The 19,356-nt window shown below is 40.3% G+C and overlaps 1 protein-coding gene across 3 annotated transcripts in view; it reads right to left on the bottom strand.

The window, feature by feature from the left end:
- Positions 1–422: 422 nt before the first annotated feature.
- Positions 423–19,356, bottom strand: part of UPF2 (UPF2 regulator of nonsense mediated mRNA decay) — a 98,603-nt gene continuing 79,669 nt past the window's right edge. For all 3 annotated transcript variants that reach the window (XM_027121616.1, XM_027121615.1, XM_027121617.1), the window contains exons 17-22: positions 18,573–18,677; positions 18,165–18,263; positions 12,419–12,586; positions 8,387–8,528; positions 6,940–7,060; positions 423–1,703 (exon numbers count right to left, since the gene is read on the bottom strand). In XM_027121616.1, coding sequence (XP_026977417.1) covers positions 1,694–1,703; positions 6,940–7,060; positions 8,387–8,528; positions 12,419–12,586; positions 18,165–18,263; positions 18,573–18,677 — 645 coding nt within the window. In that variant the 3' untranslated portion in view covers positions 423–1,693. The remainder of the gene's footprint in view (positions 1,704–6,939; positions 7,061–8,386; positions 8,529–12,418; positions 12,587–18,164; positions 18,264–18,572; positions 18,678–19,356) is intronic.

The following is a 19,356-nucleotide window of genomic DNA, read 5'->3' on the forward strand; positions in this document are numbered from 1 at the left end:
AACACCTGGAAAGAAATTGAAAACGACGGTTCTCGCAATTCCCTTCCGAACCACATGCCTTACAGAGGCATTTATCAGCCCTGCGGCACACACGTGGGTAAGATCATAAACACCACCCCAGGCTAGACTGCGCTGTACCAGCATTTTCCATCATAACCAGCTTCAAGCCTGTTCTAAAAATGTTTATTCTATTGGACTCCACTGGCTACTTTTTGTACTGACCCCAAAGGTAACTAACTCAGGAACCCAGGAAAACAATGCAAGTAACAGATGCTAAAGGGAGAGCAACAATACTAGTGAAATGCTAAAGAAATCGTCTCTGAGACTATTTTATAAAGAATAGTGATGACCGTGGAAGATACTGATTTACCCATTTAATAGGTTTCCAAAACCCAAACCAAATAAAACACAACCACACCAAATCTAAATTACAACACTTTATTGCAGCATCGGCAAAGGTCAGATTTCTGAAGCTGGTGAAGATCGGGCAGCATTTCCATGTGAAATGTTACAACTTTACAAGTTTTGTTTCTTATTTAATTCTACATGCAGAAACTGAAACATGGTAAAAGAAAAAATGCAAAATAGCTAGAAAAAAAGATGTAATCAAGTTGTAGCATACAGATGTGCTCTTCAACTAAATTTACTATGCCTATCGGAAAGCAAACGAAAGACAACTATCCTAATAAATTAACAGATTGCCAGAAACAGACTAAGAATGCTCATTTCTACTTAGTGGGGGGAAAACAAAACAAAACAAAAGAAAAACAAAAGCAAAATAAAAGCTCTACTGTTTCCATACTTTGTTTAGAGACAGAGGCTGTAAACCCATGAAGGTCAACAAAATCTCCGGATCCCCTTCTCGCTGTCCTTCGTCCATCTTCTGTGACATCTGCCTGGTACGCTGTCTGTTTTCAATGATACTTACAATGGGCTCAACTATCCCTGTTCTTAGGCTGGTGTCAGACTCCCCTAAGCCATCTGGGTACATGCTTTGTACACTAATCATCTTCACATTTTCTTTTTACCCTAGTAGGCAATGTTACATTACTGACTCTGATGGGTAAAACTGATTTTTCTCCCTCATCCCTTGTTCCTCTTGAAACAAATTCCTAAACAAAAGCCTTCCTGGTGGATTATCTGGTATTTGGATATCTTTCATCATTTTGTTGTCCTGCATGTAAGTTTTCACTAGAAGATTTTACTGCTTGCTCTATACTTTGCTACTATAGTCCTGGAGCCCCCAAATGTATCTTCTTCCAACTTGGGATGTTCAATTCAGAGACACTGTAACTCAAATCAAGTTTAAACTCAAGTTCATTTCCCCCATACCATTACCATTACAATCGTTTCTTCTTCGGCTCAATCATCTCACTGACGCTCTTCTTGGTGTAACTGCTCAGGAATCAAGTCAACCATCTCATTTCTTGACTGCATTCTCAAGAGAAGATGAACCCTCGCGTGATTTCCATTACAAAAGGCCTTTTCTGCCTTATCTGGAAGCGTCGGCTTGTTCCGGTGTTGGCAGAGGCTGCTGTTTCTGCCTCATGGCCCCAGCCTGTCCCAGGTTTAGATTCGCAACTCTCTAGACCGACATGCTGAGATGTGTCCACTGCTCTCATTCAATTGCTGGAGGACTCCACTATCCACAACATCAGATACAGGACCTAATGAAATGACACGTGCTGCTGGATCAACGTCTCCTAGAGGCACAAACAGGGCAATGTTAAAGAACCAGGACTGAGGACGACCCTCCAGCAAGAAAAGGCCCCTAAAAAAGGCCCCAGCCACTATTCTCTGATGTCTGCAGACAAGTCAGTGCTTTTTAAAGAGCACACAAACTCCTACTGAACTAAGAAACAACAGGGGGCGGAGGGGCAATAAAAAGAGCAATTCTGATGCTGATCAGAAGGGGGTGGTCCCAGTAGCTCTCCTGTTAACTACTTTCTAAGATGCTGAAAATTCATGGTTTGTGTCATGGCTGAACGGTGTACCCTCCAAATTCACATGTTGAAGTCTAACCGCAGTACCTCAGAATGTGACCTTATTTGAAGACAGGGTCACTGCAGATATAATTTGTTAAGATGAGGCCAGACTGGTGTAGGATGGGCCCCTGATCCAGTGTGACTGTGTCCTCGTAACAGGAGGAAACCCAGACACAAACACCCTGGGAGAACGCCACGTGACGATGAAGACATGGGTCAGACGGTGCTGTGGAAGCCAGGGGATGCCAAAGATTGCTGGCAAAGCACAGAAGCCAGGAGGGAGCCTGGAGCAGATTCTCCTCTCAGCCTCAGAAGGAACCAACCCGGCCCTGACCCTGGATTTCGGCCTCCAGAAGTGTGAGGCAAACCGTTCTGTTGTTTAAGTCACAAAGTTTATCATGCTTTCTTTTGGCAGCTCTAGCAAACTCATACAGGTTGTCTCTCACAAGGCAAGTTGCATTAGCAAGAAACTTTCAAAGAATAAAATGCAAATACGGAAAAGTCTATCTTCAGCTGGATACATCCGTTAAGTCGTGCAGAACTGAACTGAATGGGAAAAGGTCATTAGAAGTATTCTGAGAGAAAGAAACAGTCTCTCCCCTGATGTCAAGACAAAACAATGGTCTAAAACAGAATACTTTAGATAAACGCAATGAATGACAGGAAAAGCGTTCACAGTCTTTGATAAATAAGACACACTTATTATAACCCCTTGCTACTCAGAGTGTGGTCCACACTCCAGCAGCTTTGACATCGCCTGGGAGCTTGTTAGAAACTAATCAGAACCAGCAGTTTAACAAGAGTCAGGATGGTTAAAATAGGTATTTTAAAGTTTGAGGAGCGCTGGTATAATCCACACAAATTTATAGCATATAAACCATATTAGTATTAACACTTGCCAAAGATGCTGAGTTTCACAGTTTATTCAACACTCACAGGGTAGAAAGCAACCCTGTCCTGCACTACAGAACACCTTGGTAATTGTATTACTTAGAGTGCTACTGCCATTTTAACTCATTATAAGCAAATGCTTACTCCTTCTTAGAGCATTCCTGCCCAGGGAGAAGGACTGAAATTTTAACTTACAGCCCTATTTCAATCCTGATTATAAAATATAAAAATCATTATAATTAATGTCTGGGAGCCTTATCAAAATCTACAAGTAATAAAAACTTAAAACTGCTTTAATAACCAGTTTCCAAGTAAATTTCCCTTTATCTGACATATAATGTCAACAATTTAATAACTTTTTAAAAAAAGTACTAGCCAAGTTAAGAGTCAAATTGAAAACAGTTTCTCAGACCTCACTCACAGAACCCCCCTCTGCCTCTTCCTACAGGACTTCAGCACGCAGACACCCAAGGACCACGGCTCTAGACGCACAGGTTCCTATTGAGTCTGGCCCAGCGTTAAAAATAGAAGAAAATAAAGAGGAGCCAAACTACCAAAAGACACCACCCATCACCTAACGTTCTTCCACGTGACTACATTTCTTCACTTAAGTTTAAAAAATAGCAAAGAACATTTGGTACTTGAAAGGCTTCAAAAACTCACTTTTACACATTTGCTTGTTCCTCTACAATGTTCATCTGAACCTGCATTTTAAGAGCACTGGCTTTGAGAAGACTATAAAACCATAAGACTTTACAGAGGGCCATTTTCAAGAGTGTTGGACAAGTTAGGATTTCTTTTTCCCAAGTCATTATTTGAGGAAGAGATTTAAAATAGGTAAAGCCAAGTAGCTCAAGAGGTGGGAGTCTCACAAAATCAGGAAAACAAAAGGGAATGAGGGTGCTAGGGAGCATAACACAGGGAGAAAGTTTGTTAAATGACTAAGCATAGATTTTTTTGAAGTCCCTCTGTCCATTCAACAAATATTTACTGGGCATCTACTATGTGCCAGGCACCAAGAGATATAACGGAAAGCAAGACAAGGCTTCATGTCTGCCCTGAGTCTTCAATCTCCTGGGGGATGGAGACAAGCTAGCAGGTGACGAAGCACAACAAGGTCTGGGAAAGCACAGTGAGTCAAGGCAGCAAGGTCAGGCTCCCGAGTTTCAAGGGGAGACCTGACGGAGGAGCAGGAGTCATCCGGGGAAGAGCCCGAAAGGGTTCCAAACAGAGGGAGGCAAAAAAGGGCATAACTATTAGAGTTAAAAGGCCAGCTGGGTGGAAGTAGGGGAAAAAATAGCAAGAGGTAAAGCCAGTAAGGGGAGTGCACCCCCATCATGCAGGGTCGTGTTAACCAAGTGAGGAGCTGGGACTTTTATCCCACAAGCCACGAGGAGCCACTGAAGGGTTTAAGCACAAGAGCTCACTCCTGGTCAGACGGCAGGTTTGCACTTGAGAAAAAACACTGTGGGGAGAGCAGAGAGGATGCATTGGAAGGGGTTGAAATTGGAGACTGAGAAGCATATCTGGAGGCTGCAGGCAGTAATCCAGATGAGAGGTGACAGTAGCTTGATCTAGGATCTCCATGGCGGAGATGGAATAAACAGGGCCAGTGTGAGAAAGCCATTTACCAGTAAAATCAGGGTATTTGTTAATTAACTACACAGAGAGACTGATGCAGAGGAAGAGTCAAAAACAAAACCTCCTTTTCTAGTTTGGACAACTGCGAGGGCAGAGCTTCCGTTCACTGGGCTAGAGAACAGAGGAGGGGAGAGGATGGGGCGGGGATACGCTGAAGTTGAAGTTCCCGGGAGATGTCTAGGTGGTTGTTCAGAAGACAGCAGGTGCACGGTCAGAAACCAGAGTGGAGGCTTGGGCTGGAGACCTGGCTGGTAATGGAGCCACGAGAGGGGACACCTGCGAGAGCGCTCGGCGTAAGCGAGGAGGGGCCAAGGACCAGCCTGAGGGGCACGGGTGTTTCCAGGAGGAGGCAAGGCCACCCCGGAATCAGGAGACAAGCAGAGGAGGCAGACAGTGAAGAAGACCAGAAAGGGCAGCAGAGCCGCAGAGGTCACGGGAAGAGAGTGTGCTGACAGAAGAGGGGGGCCCATGTGCAGAGCGCTCCAAGACAGCCACCCAGATGGCTGAACGGAGCACTGAGGCGGCCGGGCCAAGGCCAAGGTGTCAGGGAAGGGGCAGGGAGGCAGATGCACAGTGAGTGCGAGGTGAGAGAGAGCCAGCGTGGCCAGTTCCAAGTCTGGCTGCCTGCAGGGCTGGAGGGAGGGAAGGAAATCAGAAAGGTAACAAAGAACTTTGAAAAACGACTGAGTAACTGGTAGCAAACTAAGAAAGGCACATCTCTGTGTTCATATACACAACTACAGCAGCATGTTTAAGCTGATACACCTGCTTTCCCATATTTTATTCCACACTCCTTGAGAAATGCTTGGTGCTTAGACTCTCCATCAATGATTTTTTAAATAAATACATGACTAGGGAAGAATTAACTGTCAAGTACCTGGACCTGGTTTCTCAACTGGACTATAAACCTTAGAGTAAAGGCTCTGTCTTCTACTTCTGAATTTTCCATAGTGCAGGACTGAACCCATGGAAGGTGCTGGATGAAATGTAAGCTGAGGGGAGCAAATCCTACTGCAAATAGTAATTATGTAGCAAATGTCACATTTATTGATTCTGTAAAGTCACCCAAACATTGAAAAATTAGGAAACGATGCTACTGTTACAATACCTAAACTGAGAAAGGATTAGGGATTAATAGAAACAATGCTGTTCAGAGATGTTAGGCTGCAATATGGCCGGTGAAGTTGATGAAAAATGTCAAGATAAGAAAGAGGAAGCAAACATTACCAAGAACACAATGGTATATATTTAAAGCTACTCTAAGAAAATGTAAAAGGAGAAAACTAAAATTTCCATGGCCTCTTTCTTAACTTAGCCGGTTCCACGTCTTAGCACAATAAAAGGTATTATTAAAGGACTTTAATGAAGGTTGGGTAATTTAAAATAACCTAATATCTTATGCCTATTTTACATCATTTGTAACGTACATTTCTAAAAAAAAAATTACACGCAATAGCTGTTAAAAAACAGATCCCTAAACTGTCAATGACAAACCAATTTCCTAAATTGCAATTTGATTAGAGTTGTCTGAACATATAGTTCAAAGAAAAATGTTACCAGGAACACGAATATACTTAGTGAGTGAAGACACAGGCTGGAACATCTGTGCTTTCTCCAATGCTACTACTCTCCTCAGTGGACCATTTCTCTACCCCAGCACTCTTTTCTACACCTGCTCGCCTGTCTCCAACAACAAGGTGACAACATTTGAGGGTTGCTGTAGAGCCTCAGTCTAAATACCCCAAGGAAGACCAGTAAGAGCACAAAGCCTATGTCACTTTTGATAATAACCCAAACACAAGACAGAAAACAAAGTTGATAGGTACGGGTCTTTAGATCAGATCCCAGCAAAACTTTCAACAACTTTAAAAACAAGATGAGTGAGGTCTTAGGCAATATCTTCTACATGAAATACCTTCCAGAGTTTTAATTATTTCACATTAAGCAACTCAAGTTTAAGAAGAACTGGCATAGATCCCAGCAGGATATTTTATAATTTAAAAACAAACAAACAAAATACCTCAAAACAAACTCAATCTGCATGACTGAAAGTCTAGTAACAGGTTTTGAGTTTTTGTAAACACTATGATTACATAACACTGGCTTGAGAGATTCTAACAAAAAGCCTGTGACTTCTCTCAAACTAATCTGTAACTAGTCCTCAAAAGAGGAAACTAAAAAATCCGAAGAAGCCCACTCAGAAAAAGTGAAAGCCAAGGTTGGTGTGGCTGAAATTAAGATTAAAAAACAAACAAACAATTTTATAAATAGGTTTTCTTTACTCAAATATCTACAACTCAAACACTTTTCTATTTTGCCAGTCATTGGGCCTTGATCATTAGGTATAATCCAGAACTATCTAATTTGCTCACATGGACACCATGAAAAATAGCTAAGGCAGAAATAAGAGAGACCGTCCTACCTCCCACCAGTCTTAAAGATTAGATCTGCATTAGGCGCTCCCTTTGGATGTTGGTAACGAGGCCGCCGCTCCCGATTGGTGTTTGCTGGAGCCGGCCGCTGGGCAAGAGACTGCAGCATTTCTGGAATTAGGAGCAAAACAGAAAAGGCATTTAACGTTGGTAAATGTACTCCCAAGAAGCAAATAAAACCCTACGGAGATCAAGTTTATTAGTCCTGTCAGGTAGCTGACTAAAGAAAAATAACCATTATATGGACTAAAATGATTAATAAGTACAAGAAGAGCAATCAAGAGAGGAGACATGCTCTTGAGTATCATTTAACATCCAACGCTCCCTTTACAGTCAATGTGGCCACGACGTTAAGTGTCCTGAGGCAGTGAAACAGCGTAAGAAGCAGTTTAGTACAACAGCTATCAGCACGGCGTTTGGAGCCAGATAATATTAGCTCAAATCCCAGCTCTGCCACATACTAGCTATGCGACTTTTGGTTCAGTTTCCCTAAATGTAAAATGGGAATAATAATAAGCACTTATCTCATAGAACTGTTGTGAGGATTAAGTGATTTGATAAAGTACATAAGTGTCCGGCCACAGTAAGCACTTACACTGAGTGTTACCTACCATTATTTATTATTAAGAACATTGGATATCAACTGAACTGGAAGAGAAGATTCTAGAAGTGGGATTTAAAGATAGAAACCTGGGACTTCCCTGGCGGTCCAGTGGTTAAGACTCCACGCTTCCACTGTAGGAGGCACGGGTTTGATCCCTGGTCGGGGAACTAAGACTCCACATGCCACGAAGCGTGGCCAAAAAAAAAAATTAATTGATAACAAAAAAAGATAGAAAACCAACTATTTATTTATACAACAATCTCTTGCACAAAAAGCAGTCAGTGAGTATAGCACTATACAGACAGCCATGTTATGGCTCTAAAATCTGGATGCCAGGGGAATGACAAAAGGCTGACTTATGAAGTGTCAGTGGACTCTATATGTAAAGTTCCAGTTAATCCAAGTGTGCTGGGTATGTCTCTATAAAACTGGAATCCTAACTTGATGCCCGCAAATCTGAAGGAATAGAGGGTCCTCGAGACCAGAATTCTCAAGTAGACAAAAGAAATGACATTTTTTGAATAATAATTTGCTCACAGTTGACTGGCAGCATGAGGCAATTAAAACTTGGTACTATATCACTTGCAAACATAGCTCTAATAGTATAGAACCTAACTGAATTATGGGGGAAGCAAAATATGACGAAAATTACATTAGTGTTACTTTACAAAATAAGTGAGAGAAAAATGAAGACAGAATGGAATATAAAAAACAATCAACTTCTCAGGCTAAATATATACAAACATGACATGAAAAGGTGCAGAATAAAAGCTTTGATGTTCTGTACTTTAAAAGCCCAAATTTCCACTTCCATCCTGAAAAAGATTTGATACCTTGATAATCTTCTTGTTCTTGCCGTTCATTGATATCTAGTGTGAGCTTTTTCATTCTCATCCTCTCTTCCTGTTCTGCCTGTTGCTGGTTCCAATGATTTGCAGCAAGTTGGGAAGACATGGGTACATTAAGGATCTTAAACTGAGAAAAAAAAATAATAAAGAAATCACAAATGGCTTGAGAAAATCAAAGAAAAAAAAGATTTCAAATAAATTAGTAAGTAGAATTAAATGAGTTTAGAAAAATAATAATGTTTCCTTCCTTAATAAGTCAATAAAGACAGCATCATCTAAGAACGTAAACAGACAACAGTGTTACTCTACTAGAAACAAACCCATTAGGGCTGGATGGAAAGTGGAAGGCCATCAAGTTCAACCTCCATCAAGTTCAACCTTTTCTGCACCCTGTTTGGGAGCACACATCTAAGCAACAGGGGATCATTTTCCACTGTACAGACCCTATTACATATGGCTAACTATCAGAAAGGGTTTTATACAGAAAGCTGTAATCTGCACCCTTTTCATTTCTACCCTCTGGAATCAGTTCTGCCCTCCTGAACTATACAGTCTAGTACGCGTTCAGGCTTAACAGACCTTCATATTCCAAAGATAGCTGTGACACCGGAAAAGAGAAAAAGTTAATCAACTGACCAATAAGATCTATTTCTCTATTATGGGGGAGAGTTCTTATCTACGGAATGGTTTGTTTTTAGCAGGATGTCCCTGTTTCAGGACTGTTAACAAGGACTAAACTATAATAAATATATTGTGCATTTGTTTAAAACAATCAAAAAGTTCTTTAAAACATTACATAATGGCTCTATTACATTAAAACTTTTGCTTTAATGATCAAAACATTTTATTTCATTATTCTAATTCACAGACATTTAGATATAGAAAGAAACTATCAACAGTATTATCCTTTCTTTTCAACTACTTACTTCATTGGTGCAAATTTTTCTTTTCCTACTGACTACAGAAGAAAGTTATTTCTGGGCACAAATCTGGTGCACAAAGAGATCTTTCACTTAAAAACTAAAGATTCCTATAAAGCTACACATTTCACATTTCTAAAAAAACCATTGCACCAGAAGGGCCAACACCCAAAAGTCAAATAAAGAAATAAAAATCAGAACAAAATATACTTTCTTTTTCAGACCACAAAATAACAGTGATGTTTCTTCAAATAATGTTCCTAAAATTGAACATTTTCCAAAATTCCAAATAATGTTTATGAGTTGAAAATTTACTTAATAACCAAGTACTCTGAGCTCTCATTTCATATTTGCTAACATTTTAAAAATAAAGTTCAATAAAAATGTTTCCTTAAACAAAATTTCACATTTTAAGAAATAAGGACTTCACTCCTCATTCTGAAGCTATATAGGTTACACACTATATAATCTATCCACTTTGAACCAAAAATATTTCTTCTAAAACACAGACATATGGTCCTATGTTGACCCATACAATTTAGAATTCAGGACAGCTGAAATGAATTTACCTTTCAAAGCTCCAAAGTTTCTGAAGGTAGGTTTTAATTTTATGCCTACACGTTCTGAAAAGATCAAATGGGGTGTGCAAATTCACAGGTATACTGAATTTTCATGTGTGCCTCAGAAAAGGGAGGGACGAATGAAGAAAACTGATTATTTACTGTTGTGTAATTTGATCTTCACAGAAAGATATTCCTAAGGCTCCTTTTAAATAAGAAAAATCAAGGCTCAAGAAGTGTGCCAATGTAGTACAAATGTTCAGGAGCTGTACGGGAATAGGAACCAAGGCCTACCGAACTGATGTTGCCACGTACTGCCCTTCACAATTTAAAAAAAAAAAAAACTTCCTTTTTGTGCCAAGAAATCTGGTGATGAGGGGAGAGCGAGGGAGTGGAAAGGGGAAGCTGAGAGGTTTTAAAGAAAAAGAATCAGACCTAAAATGTGATGACTGAAATAGAAAAGTCTACTCAGAGTACTAAGTCATTCCTAGAAAAGAAAAGAAAAGCAAAAACTCTGGGCTTTGAAAATCCTGGTAACCATGGTGAACTAGCAGTTCCAAGTGCTGAGAAGAGCAATTTTACAAAGATCTCACTCCAACACCAAGTTTAGGGTCTTGATCAAAAACAAACCCTTATTTTTCTAGGGACTGGGTGGAGGATGAGGGAAAGGGGAAATGTGAGGGCTCATCTCTGGCCTGAGGGTGAGAAAGGGGGGGAAATTTCCTAAAAACTTGATAACCCTAGAACCTGCGACGGAGGGAAGTCCTATTGACTAGAAAGGAATTAGGAAGACAGTGTCTGAAAAAGATACAGCAGTGCTCGGAATCGAAGTCAAAGTTAACTATTTAAACATGACTCATGATGGAACCCTGTTCCCAGCCCTCCATTCTGTGATCCTAACTGGTATTCAGTTTTCATATCTCAAGATTTATTTGCAGTATAGCAAAATAATGGTATACTGTACAACTTTGATCTTTTGAGTAACAAGAAATTACCTGACCAAAGCAGAGATAAAAAATTAAGGTAGGCATCATCTCCTGGAGGCTGTGCTGGGAGGGAGGAAACAGAACATCCCTGCCCTCACAGAGAACACCTCATTCCAGGTCTTCTCCGGTCACCCCCGCAGCAGCTGTCTCCCTCTCGTAGCCTCCTCCCCACCCGGTCTCTTCTATCCTCTTATCTTGCTTTATCTTCCAACACAGCACTGTCTCCAACCTGACATTACTTCTTTATTGCTGCCTCTCAATACTGGAATGAAAGCTCCCAAGAGAGGAGGGACTTGGTTGACTCCTGCATTTCTGCACATGGAACAGTACCTGGTATGTGGCAAGTCAACAATAAGTATCTGTTAAATTACTATTTAAATGAATGGGGGGGCCAGGTGCTGAACTTGTCTGTGATAAGCTGTGGCAGCCACTGTATTTCATAGACACTTCCATTAATTATAAGATGTACCATTATTTTACATACCACTAAAACAGAAAAAAATGCTGTCAATTACCCCAAGAGTGCACCAACTCTAAGAGGTGGCTTGCCTTCAGAAATATTAAAGTGTGGAATTTTTTTTTACAGAACTGGTAATATATGATGTATCCTAGAGTTGTGTCTGAGAGCCAGGCTCTATTTTCTTCAGGGCACTTTTCACTATCTGCAAATATATTATGCTGTCTCTCTCCCTCATCTGGGTTGTGCATTCACAAGGCCAAGGGCTGCATCTTGTTCATCACTGTAGCCTCACACTTAGGATGGTATTTGGCACATAGTAGACAATATTTGATGAGTGAATGTATGAATCAAAGTGATAGCTTAGTAGTTGGGGAAATGATTTTGAGGGCCATCTGTGAGATAAGGGAAAGAAGGAAGAGGTAATTTAAGGAGAATGGAGAAGGATTAGGGGTCAGAAAACAATGATTTTTGTTTTTTTCCCAAGAGAAATCTTGGCAAGTGAGCATTTTCTTGAGATTATCTGCCCTCACCCTCCTTTCCTTTCCCACCCTGAGCTTACACATGAAACCCTTCTACTAAAGGCAAGGTATTTATATCTTCTAACAAATACATATGATTTAAATTTTATTTTATTTATCTGGCTGCGTCGGGTCTTCGTTGCGGCATGCAGGATCTTCGTTGCGGCACACAGGCTTCTCTCTAGTCGTGGCATACGGATTTTTTCTCTTCTCTAGTTGTGGTGCACAGGCTCCAGGGCTCGTGGGCTCTGTAGTTGTGGCGTGAGGGCTCCAGAGCACATGGGCTCTGTAGTTTGCAGCACGCAGGCTCTCTAGTCGAGGCACTCGGGCTTAGTTGCTCCGCAGCATGTGGGATCTTAGTTCCCCGACCAGGGATCGAACACGCGTCCCCTGCACTGCAAGGCAGATTCTTTACCTCTGGACCACCAGGGAAGTCCCTATCACTGAATACTTTAAATGTTTCCAGTCTTTCCCCTTGTAAGCAAAAGATAATTTAGAACCTATAAAACAAAGTTACTGCTTACACTTGATAACTAACAACCAACTGTGAATACAGGGTGGACAGATTCTTACCTGCTGTTTATTGCCTTTTCTGGTTAACATGACAAATGGCATCGTATCTGCAGACTCTGTCTCTCCCTCCCCACCACCGAGTGGGGGCCCTTTCCTCAGCTGGCTTTTGAGATGCAAGGGAATGGCAACATCAAGTTGGTGCACTTTAACAGATTCGCCACTTCGTTGCTTAAAGACAGAAATGAAAAAATGTAAATAACCCAATACATTGCAAACAATTCCTTCAGTGCTATATTTCTTAGAGCAAACACTAGGGCCAAGTCGTCCTTCTGAAACCACAGAGCCATCCCCCACCTCCAAACCCTTACACACGCCTTGGAAGAACCATATGATTTGGCTCCTACTGATGGTTCCAGCCTCTCCCAAGCTCAAACAATGCTGTAGGTTCTACTGTTTCCCTGTTCCTTGAGTGCACTTGTCCTCTCATTCACACTCATGGCACACATGTTCCTCTGTAGTTATCATAGGCCATAACTGCCTGCTTATCCATGAGACGTCCCACCTGACTGATGGGGTTCATCACTGAACCCTTTCCCTGGCATTCTGTGGTGGTGCTTTACACACAGCAGGTGCCCAATTAATATTTAAGAGTGAATGGAATCAATTAATGTTCAGATTAACTTCTTGCTCATTAATATCAATTACTTTTAGCATTCACACTGGATTTATCAACCAATTATTTAAACAAACCTTCACCAATGACTTACATGTTAGGCTTGGAGATACTAATATTAAAAAGATAGTCTCTACCCTCAAAGAGCTCATAAACTTGTTAAGTAAGAGAGAGAAATAAATTAATTACGATTCATCTGGGTTGTATATAATGTGTGTTGGGGATGGAGTGACCACACAGGCCTAGCTGAGAGTGGGTGGGTGCTGAGATTTCACAAAAGGTCGAACGAAAATGGGACATTTGAGAACGTTAAGACTTCACATGACTTCTTCCAAGCAGATGGTAAAAGAGCAATTTGGGGGATATGGAGGGAATTTAGGCAGGGGAAGAATAGGTGCAAAAGCAAGGATGTGAAACAGCAGGTGCATTTAGGGAACTGCAAATAATTTTCTAAGTCTGATGAATGGAGCACAAATGAGAAAAGAGCGGAACATGACTCTTCAAAGCTAAGAAGGTAATGCCGAAAGGCCATGAAGGTGTTAAAACTGCTTAACTGCTATGTAAATAGTCTCTTGATATAGGTGCCATATATGCAAGAGACTTGCAAATCAAGCAAAATGGTAATAAAGGTGTAAGGTTTTATTGTTTTGTTTTGTTTTGTTTCTTTGCGGTACGCGGGCCTCTCACTGTTGCGGCCTCTCCCGTTGCGGAGCACAGGCTCCGGATGCGCAGGCTCAGCGGCCACGGCTCACGGACCTAGCCGCTCCGCGACATGTGGGATCTTCCCGGACCGGGGCACGAACCCGTGTCCCCTGCATCAGCAGGCGGACTCTCAACCACTGCGCCACCAGGGAAGCCTGGTTTTATTGTTTTGATTTCTAAGTTCCAATTTCTTAGAATTTGCTTAAAGTTCTCCCAGGTTCATAAGATTTATCAAGACTTTTTATCAATACTTAAAATTTGAAAGAATCATGTTAGATGAATCTTGATTTGTAAATTACCTTTCTTTCCTGATTACAAAATTAACATGCTCTTTTCATAAACTATTTCAATACAAAAACATATTACCGGGCTTCCCTGGTGGCGCAGTGGTTAAGAATCCACCTGCCAGGCAGGGAAAAATGGGTTCGAGCCCTGGTCTGGGAAGATCGCACATGCCGCAGAGCAAATAAGCCTGTGCACCACAACTACAGAGCCTGCGCTCTAGAGCCCGCAAGCCACAGCTACTGAGCCTGCGTGCCGAAACTACTGAAGCCCGCACGCCTACAGCCAGTGCTCCACAACGAGAAGCCACTGCAATGAGAAGCCCACGCACCGCAACGAAGAGTAGCCCCCGCTCACTGCAACTAAAGAAAGCCTGTGCACAGCAAAGACCTAACGCAGCGAAAACTAAATTAATTAATTAAAAAAATATATATATATATTACCAAGTACGTCTATACCAATCCCTCCAGTTACCTCCCTCAGCCCGACTCCTATTAACAATGGGTCATGTCCTTCCAGATTTTTTTCTTGCATATATATACATATATAAACATATACTACATACACATATAAACAGGAGCAACCATGATGCATATTATTCTATACTAAACATACATGTTTTTCTTCTTTTTGATTCAATATCTTGGGCATCTAGTTGAATATATACAGAGCTAATTATAGGGGTGTGTCTTATTTATTTTATTGGTCCTCTATTGATAGACAGCTTAGACTTTTTTTTCTATTACAATGTCACATCTTTGTGACATTATATTTAACTTCATGCACTTGAGAGACTATTATTAAGGGTACATTTTTAGATCAAATGGCATGCCCATCTGACAGGTTTACCAAATTTTCTCTAAAAAACAATGGACTCATTTACCCTTACCACATATAGATGTTTGCCCACACTTAACCACAATAGATACGGTCACTTTTTAAATCTTAATATCTGATGATCTGATAAAAAGGCCCTTCTTAGTTTGCTTATCTTTTGATTGTCAGTGAGCTTTAGCACGATTTTGCATATTCTTTTCAACAACAACAAAATGAGTCATTCATCTTTTCTCATTAGTTTGTACGATCTCTTTGGTATAGTAGAGATACTGACTTGTGTTGTGTCGGCTATAGACTCCCCCCCCCCCACCCCCGCCCCGGTTTGTTATTTCTTAAAGGTTTTTATGGCATTCTGTGCTGGAAAGTAATGCAACAAATGGTTGATAAGAGACTACACCACTCACTACCCTTTCACCTTAAGCAAGTTTTTTTGTCTTTCCAAGCCTATTTCTTTAAGTGAAACATGGGAATATGAACAGCATCAACAGCACTGTATGAAGAATAAATGTAAAGTCTTAATGCAGTGCTCAACAGTCTTCACAATGATTAAGATTTTTTGAGAGATTTGCAATTAATTCCGGTGTGGAAATAAAACAGAAATCCAGCTTTATCTTTATTGACCATTTGTTGAATACACCATTTTCCCTCAACTGATGTGAAATGTTAACTTCATCATGATTAAACTGCCATGTTCTGAGGTCTATTCTGGACTCTCCTCTGTTTGATTAATCTATCTATTCCTGCAACAACCTATAACTGTATGTATATCTTGTATCTCAACTCACCCTTCATTTTCTACAAGTCTCCTAGCTTTTCTGTTTGTTCTTACAGATGCTTTTAGGAATAATTTTGTTAAGTTCACGCTGCATTCATGTCCCTGTTCTTCTCTCCCCCAACCCCTACCCCATCCCCAAATGCCCCCCGTGGGACAGAATTAGGACTGCATGAAATTTAAGGATCTGATTCATGAAGAGTCAATGTCTTCACGATACTGCATCTTCCTATGATTTTTAGCAAAAGGAAGACATCTGTATAACTGTTTGTTTGGGGTATTTGATAATGATTTAAAATCAGTGCCTAACAGAGGATGAAGTTTTCTCCAGTACATAAACACAAATGCAAAAATGTGAATTCAAAGTTTCCTCCTCTCTGATCACATCCTCACATCCTTCCAGATCACTTCTTCAAGAGTGCTCAATAAGCAACGATCACTGGACCACATCAAAAGCTCCCATTCCTCTGACTTCCTCAGCTTTTCTACCTTATTTCTAAATGTTGGGCTCCTCAGGGAGGAGGAGGGAGCTGAACCTGAACCTGCTCCTCTTCTGTCTCCACACTCTACATCTGGGTGAGTCAGTTATTGCCATGGCTTTAAATATGCTCTAACAACCGCTCCGTTTGTGTTTCTCTTCTGATTTCCAGACATTCCCACCGACACCTCACAGGCTCCTCAAACTTAACAAGTGGAACTTGGGCTCACTCTCCCGTTTCCTGTCAGAGACCAGCCAGTGGCCTCAAAGCTAAAAGACTTGAGTGTCGTCTTTGACTCCTTGGGCCCCACACACCGCTTATCTAATCAAGCACCAAATAAATCCAGTTCATTCTACCTCCTAAACAGCTTTCAAATCCAGACTTCTGTCCGTGTGCCCTGCCACTCCCCTAGACAGATGGCCATCATCTCTCACCTGGGTTACCACCACAGCCTTCTAACCACCCCCCTGGTTAGTCTCCCTGCTTTCAGTCCTATTCCAGTCTGAACCAGCTCCTTAAAGGACCAGGCCACTCCCAATTACCTGTTCTCATGCTGTGATCCACCCACAGACCGTGTTCTATTAATACTGGCCTTTTTTAAGTTTTTCAAACACAAGTTCTTTTCTGCTTCAGGACCTCTGACACACTGTTTTCACGTTACCCTAATTTTTCACCCAGATGACTCCTCTGTACCTGTCTTGTCTAAAAGTCATGCTCTCAGAGACGCTTTCTCTGATCATCTTATCTAAAGAAGGCCCTTCCTTTACTCTCTACCAAAGCGTCCTTTTAGTTCCTTAGCACTTATAATTTGAAATTACATATTTGTGGTTAAGTATCTACCTCCCCCATAAAAGTACATTCCCTGAGAGCAGGAACCAGGTCTGTTTTTATTTACTACTTTATACTAAGCCTGAACAGTGCTAGTCACACAGTAGGCCCAATAAATACTTGCTAGACGAATGAATGAGTAAATCGCTACTGACTCATGTAAGATAGGAAAAACTTCTTTAAGAAGTAAACTGTTTACTACCTCGTCAAAGGGATTGTAATGATTATGTTTTATTTGATGATATGTGCTCCTAAATGACATGAATATGAGGTTTGTTTCATAAAGTAAGAGTTTTCTAGATGTATGAAGAAATCTTAATATACGTAGGAAGAAGCAAATTGGCCTGTACTGCTAATTTATACATTATCATAGCTTCTGACCTTACTATCATCAATGAAAGTAAAATCCAGTATTTCTTCTCTAAAGGATTATTCCATCGGCATCTACTCCATAACATCCTCTATCTTAAAAATAACCCTCCTCTTTTAACTCTGACCTTCTCTAGCTACATCCCCATTTCTTTTCCCTTTCTAGAAAACGTCTCAAGTCAGCTCTACCTGTATCCAGTATTTTCACTTCCTCCTTTTCCGTTTCCCACTGAGCCCACACTCCATGGGGCTTTCACCTACCATTCCAACAAAAGCCCTCTTCTTAAGTCACCAAAGGTTGAAACAATAGCTATATATAGGGCTGAAGTAAACAGTCCATGGGATTTTCCCTCTAACTACAGAAAAACATAATTACCTAAATCACTGGGAAGATGGAGCTTTTTATAAAATCTAGTATCTTAATATCATGAATACATTAAATAATGAACATTTCTTTAAATATCAAATGACCAATTTCCTCTAGATATTTATATACAAGTTATTCAAATTATAAATCAAAGTTAAGAATTTACTAAATTAAATTTCCCCAAATATTTATCTTCTGCAGTTTGACTCCTAAACAAACTGCAAGTGAAGTGTTTTAGAAATAGAGATATGACTTCAGAGAGAAAAGGCAGAGGGTGATACAATGAAGTCACTCTGTTCCAAGTATTATTACATTTTTTCCATCTATTTTCAAAGAAATGTGGCAAATCAGGATGTGGGATGCCAGAAGTATTGGCAGCTTCAAACTGTCTAACTTAGAAAGAGCTGCTGCAGAAGTAAATGTTTAGGTAGGAAACACAATCAAATGTGCTGCAGTATTTTGTACTGAATACTTTGGATAAGAGCAACAGTTAATACCTGAAGATTTTCTAGCATCATTTTATCCAGAGCTTGAATGAAGTCCTCATCTTCTACACAAGGTACATGTTTGAGTCCACCTCCTTTAATCATTACCTCCTTATAAAAACAGAATAGAAGCAAGAATTCAGATCAGAAATTCTAACTGTAATGTTTTGTATGGCAGAACCTTTTGTATTGATAACTTTTTCAACATAACTCAAGGAATGAGTGAGCAATATAACATTATTATATATTCAAAGAACTTGTTAATAAAGAAAAGTATTTAGATAGGAAAACAACTTAAAAATAAATTTCCAAAGAAACATTATCTCAATTATCACAAAAAACTAAAACTTCAGTGGCTAAAATTGAAATACTATGAAAATAATGCACAATTTCAAAAAGTGAATTTTCAGCCATACGTACAGTATTTTCTTCATCAGTTTCATTCTCCTTATTTGAATCCGTGAGGTAATCTGTATTCTCTTCTTCTTCTTCCTCCCCTTCATCGTCATCATTATCAGAACCCTCCTGAAATTAACATTTGTAGAAGATTAAACATTTTGAAAAACATTACTACTTTTACATGCCTTAAAAAGATGTTAAAATTTCTGTATAATTGTTTATTATTCTCTGGTTTCAGTCTTTTATGCAGTCTGCCTAGAATGGTAGGGCGAAGTCAGCTGGCAACATGTACTACATACCAGTAGCTGAAAACCCATTTCACATTTTCCACTGATCTAGTAATACAAAGATCCTTTGTAGAAACTCTTCCTTGAATTCCACAAGGAACGAGTTTCCTGAACCTTTTGTTATTTTTCTCCTCCCTAACTTGAGACTGATTTTCTCATAGTAGTTCTTTAATACCCATCTAACTCTGCAATGAAAACTGACAATTCAAATTTAACATTGTTACCATTTGAAAGCAATGACACTACATTTTATAAAGCACCTCACTGTATAAAGCACCTCAGTTTAGAAAGTGCTCTCACAGCATTTTGTTTGCTCTACCTAATTCTGAAGAAGAATGGATAAGCTTTATGGTCCTCATTTTTATATGTGAAAAAACTAAGGCTCAGAAAAGTTAAGTGGCTTGCCCAAGGACACGTGCTTTATTAAGCAGAGGAGATAGACATTCTGACTCCCCTTGCTGGTGGCTTTCAAGTACTACATCTCTCCATCCTCTCCTGTCAGTCCCCCCAGCATCCTT

The sequence above is a fragment of the Aethalodelphis obliquidens genome, unplaced genomic scaffold, assembly GCF_003676395.1.
Source record: "Aethalodelphis obliquidens isolate GAN/ISIS:26980383/991018 unplaced genomic scaffold, ASM367639v1 scaffold23, whole genome shotgun sequence".
In the NCBI taxonomy this organism is placed as follows: domain Eukaryota; kingdom Metazoa; phylum Chordata; class Mammalia; order Artiodactyla; family Delphinidae; genus Aethalodelphis; species Aethalodelphis obliquidens.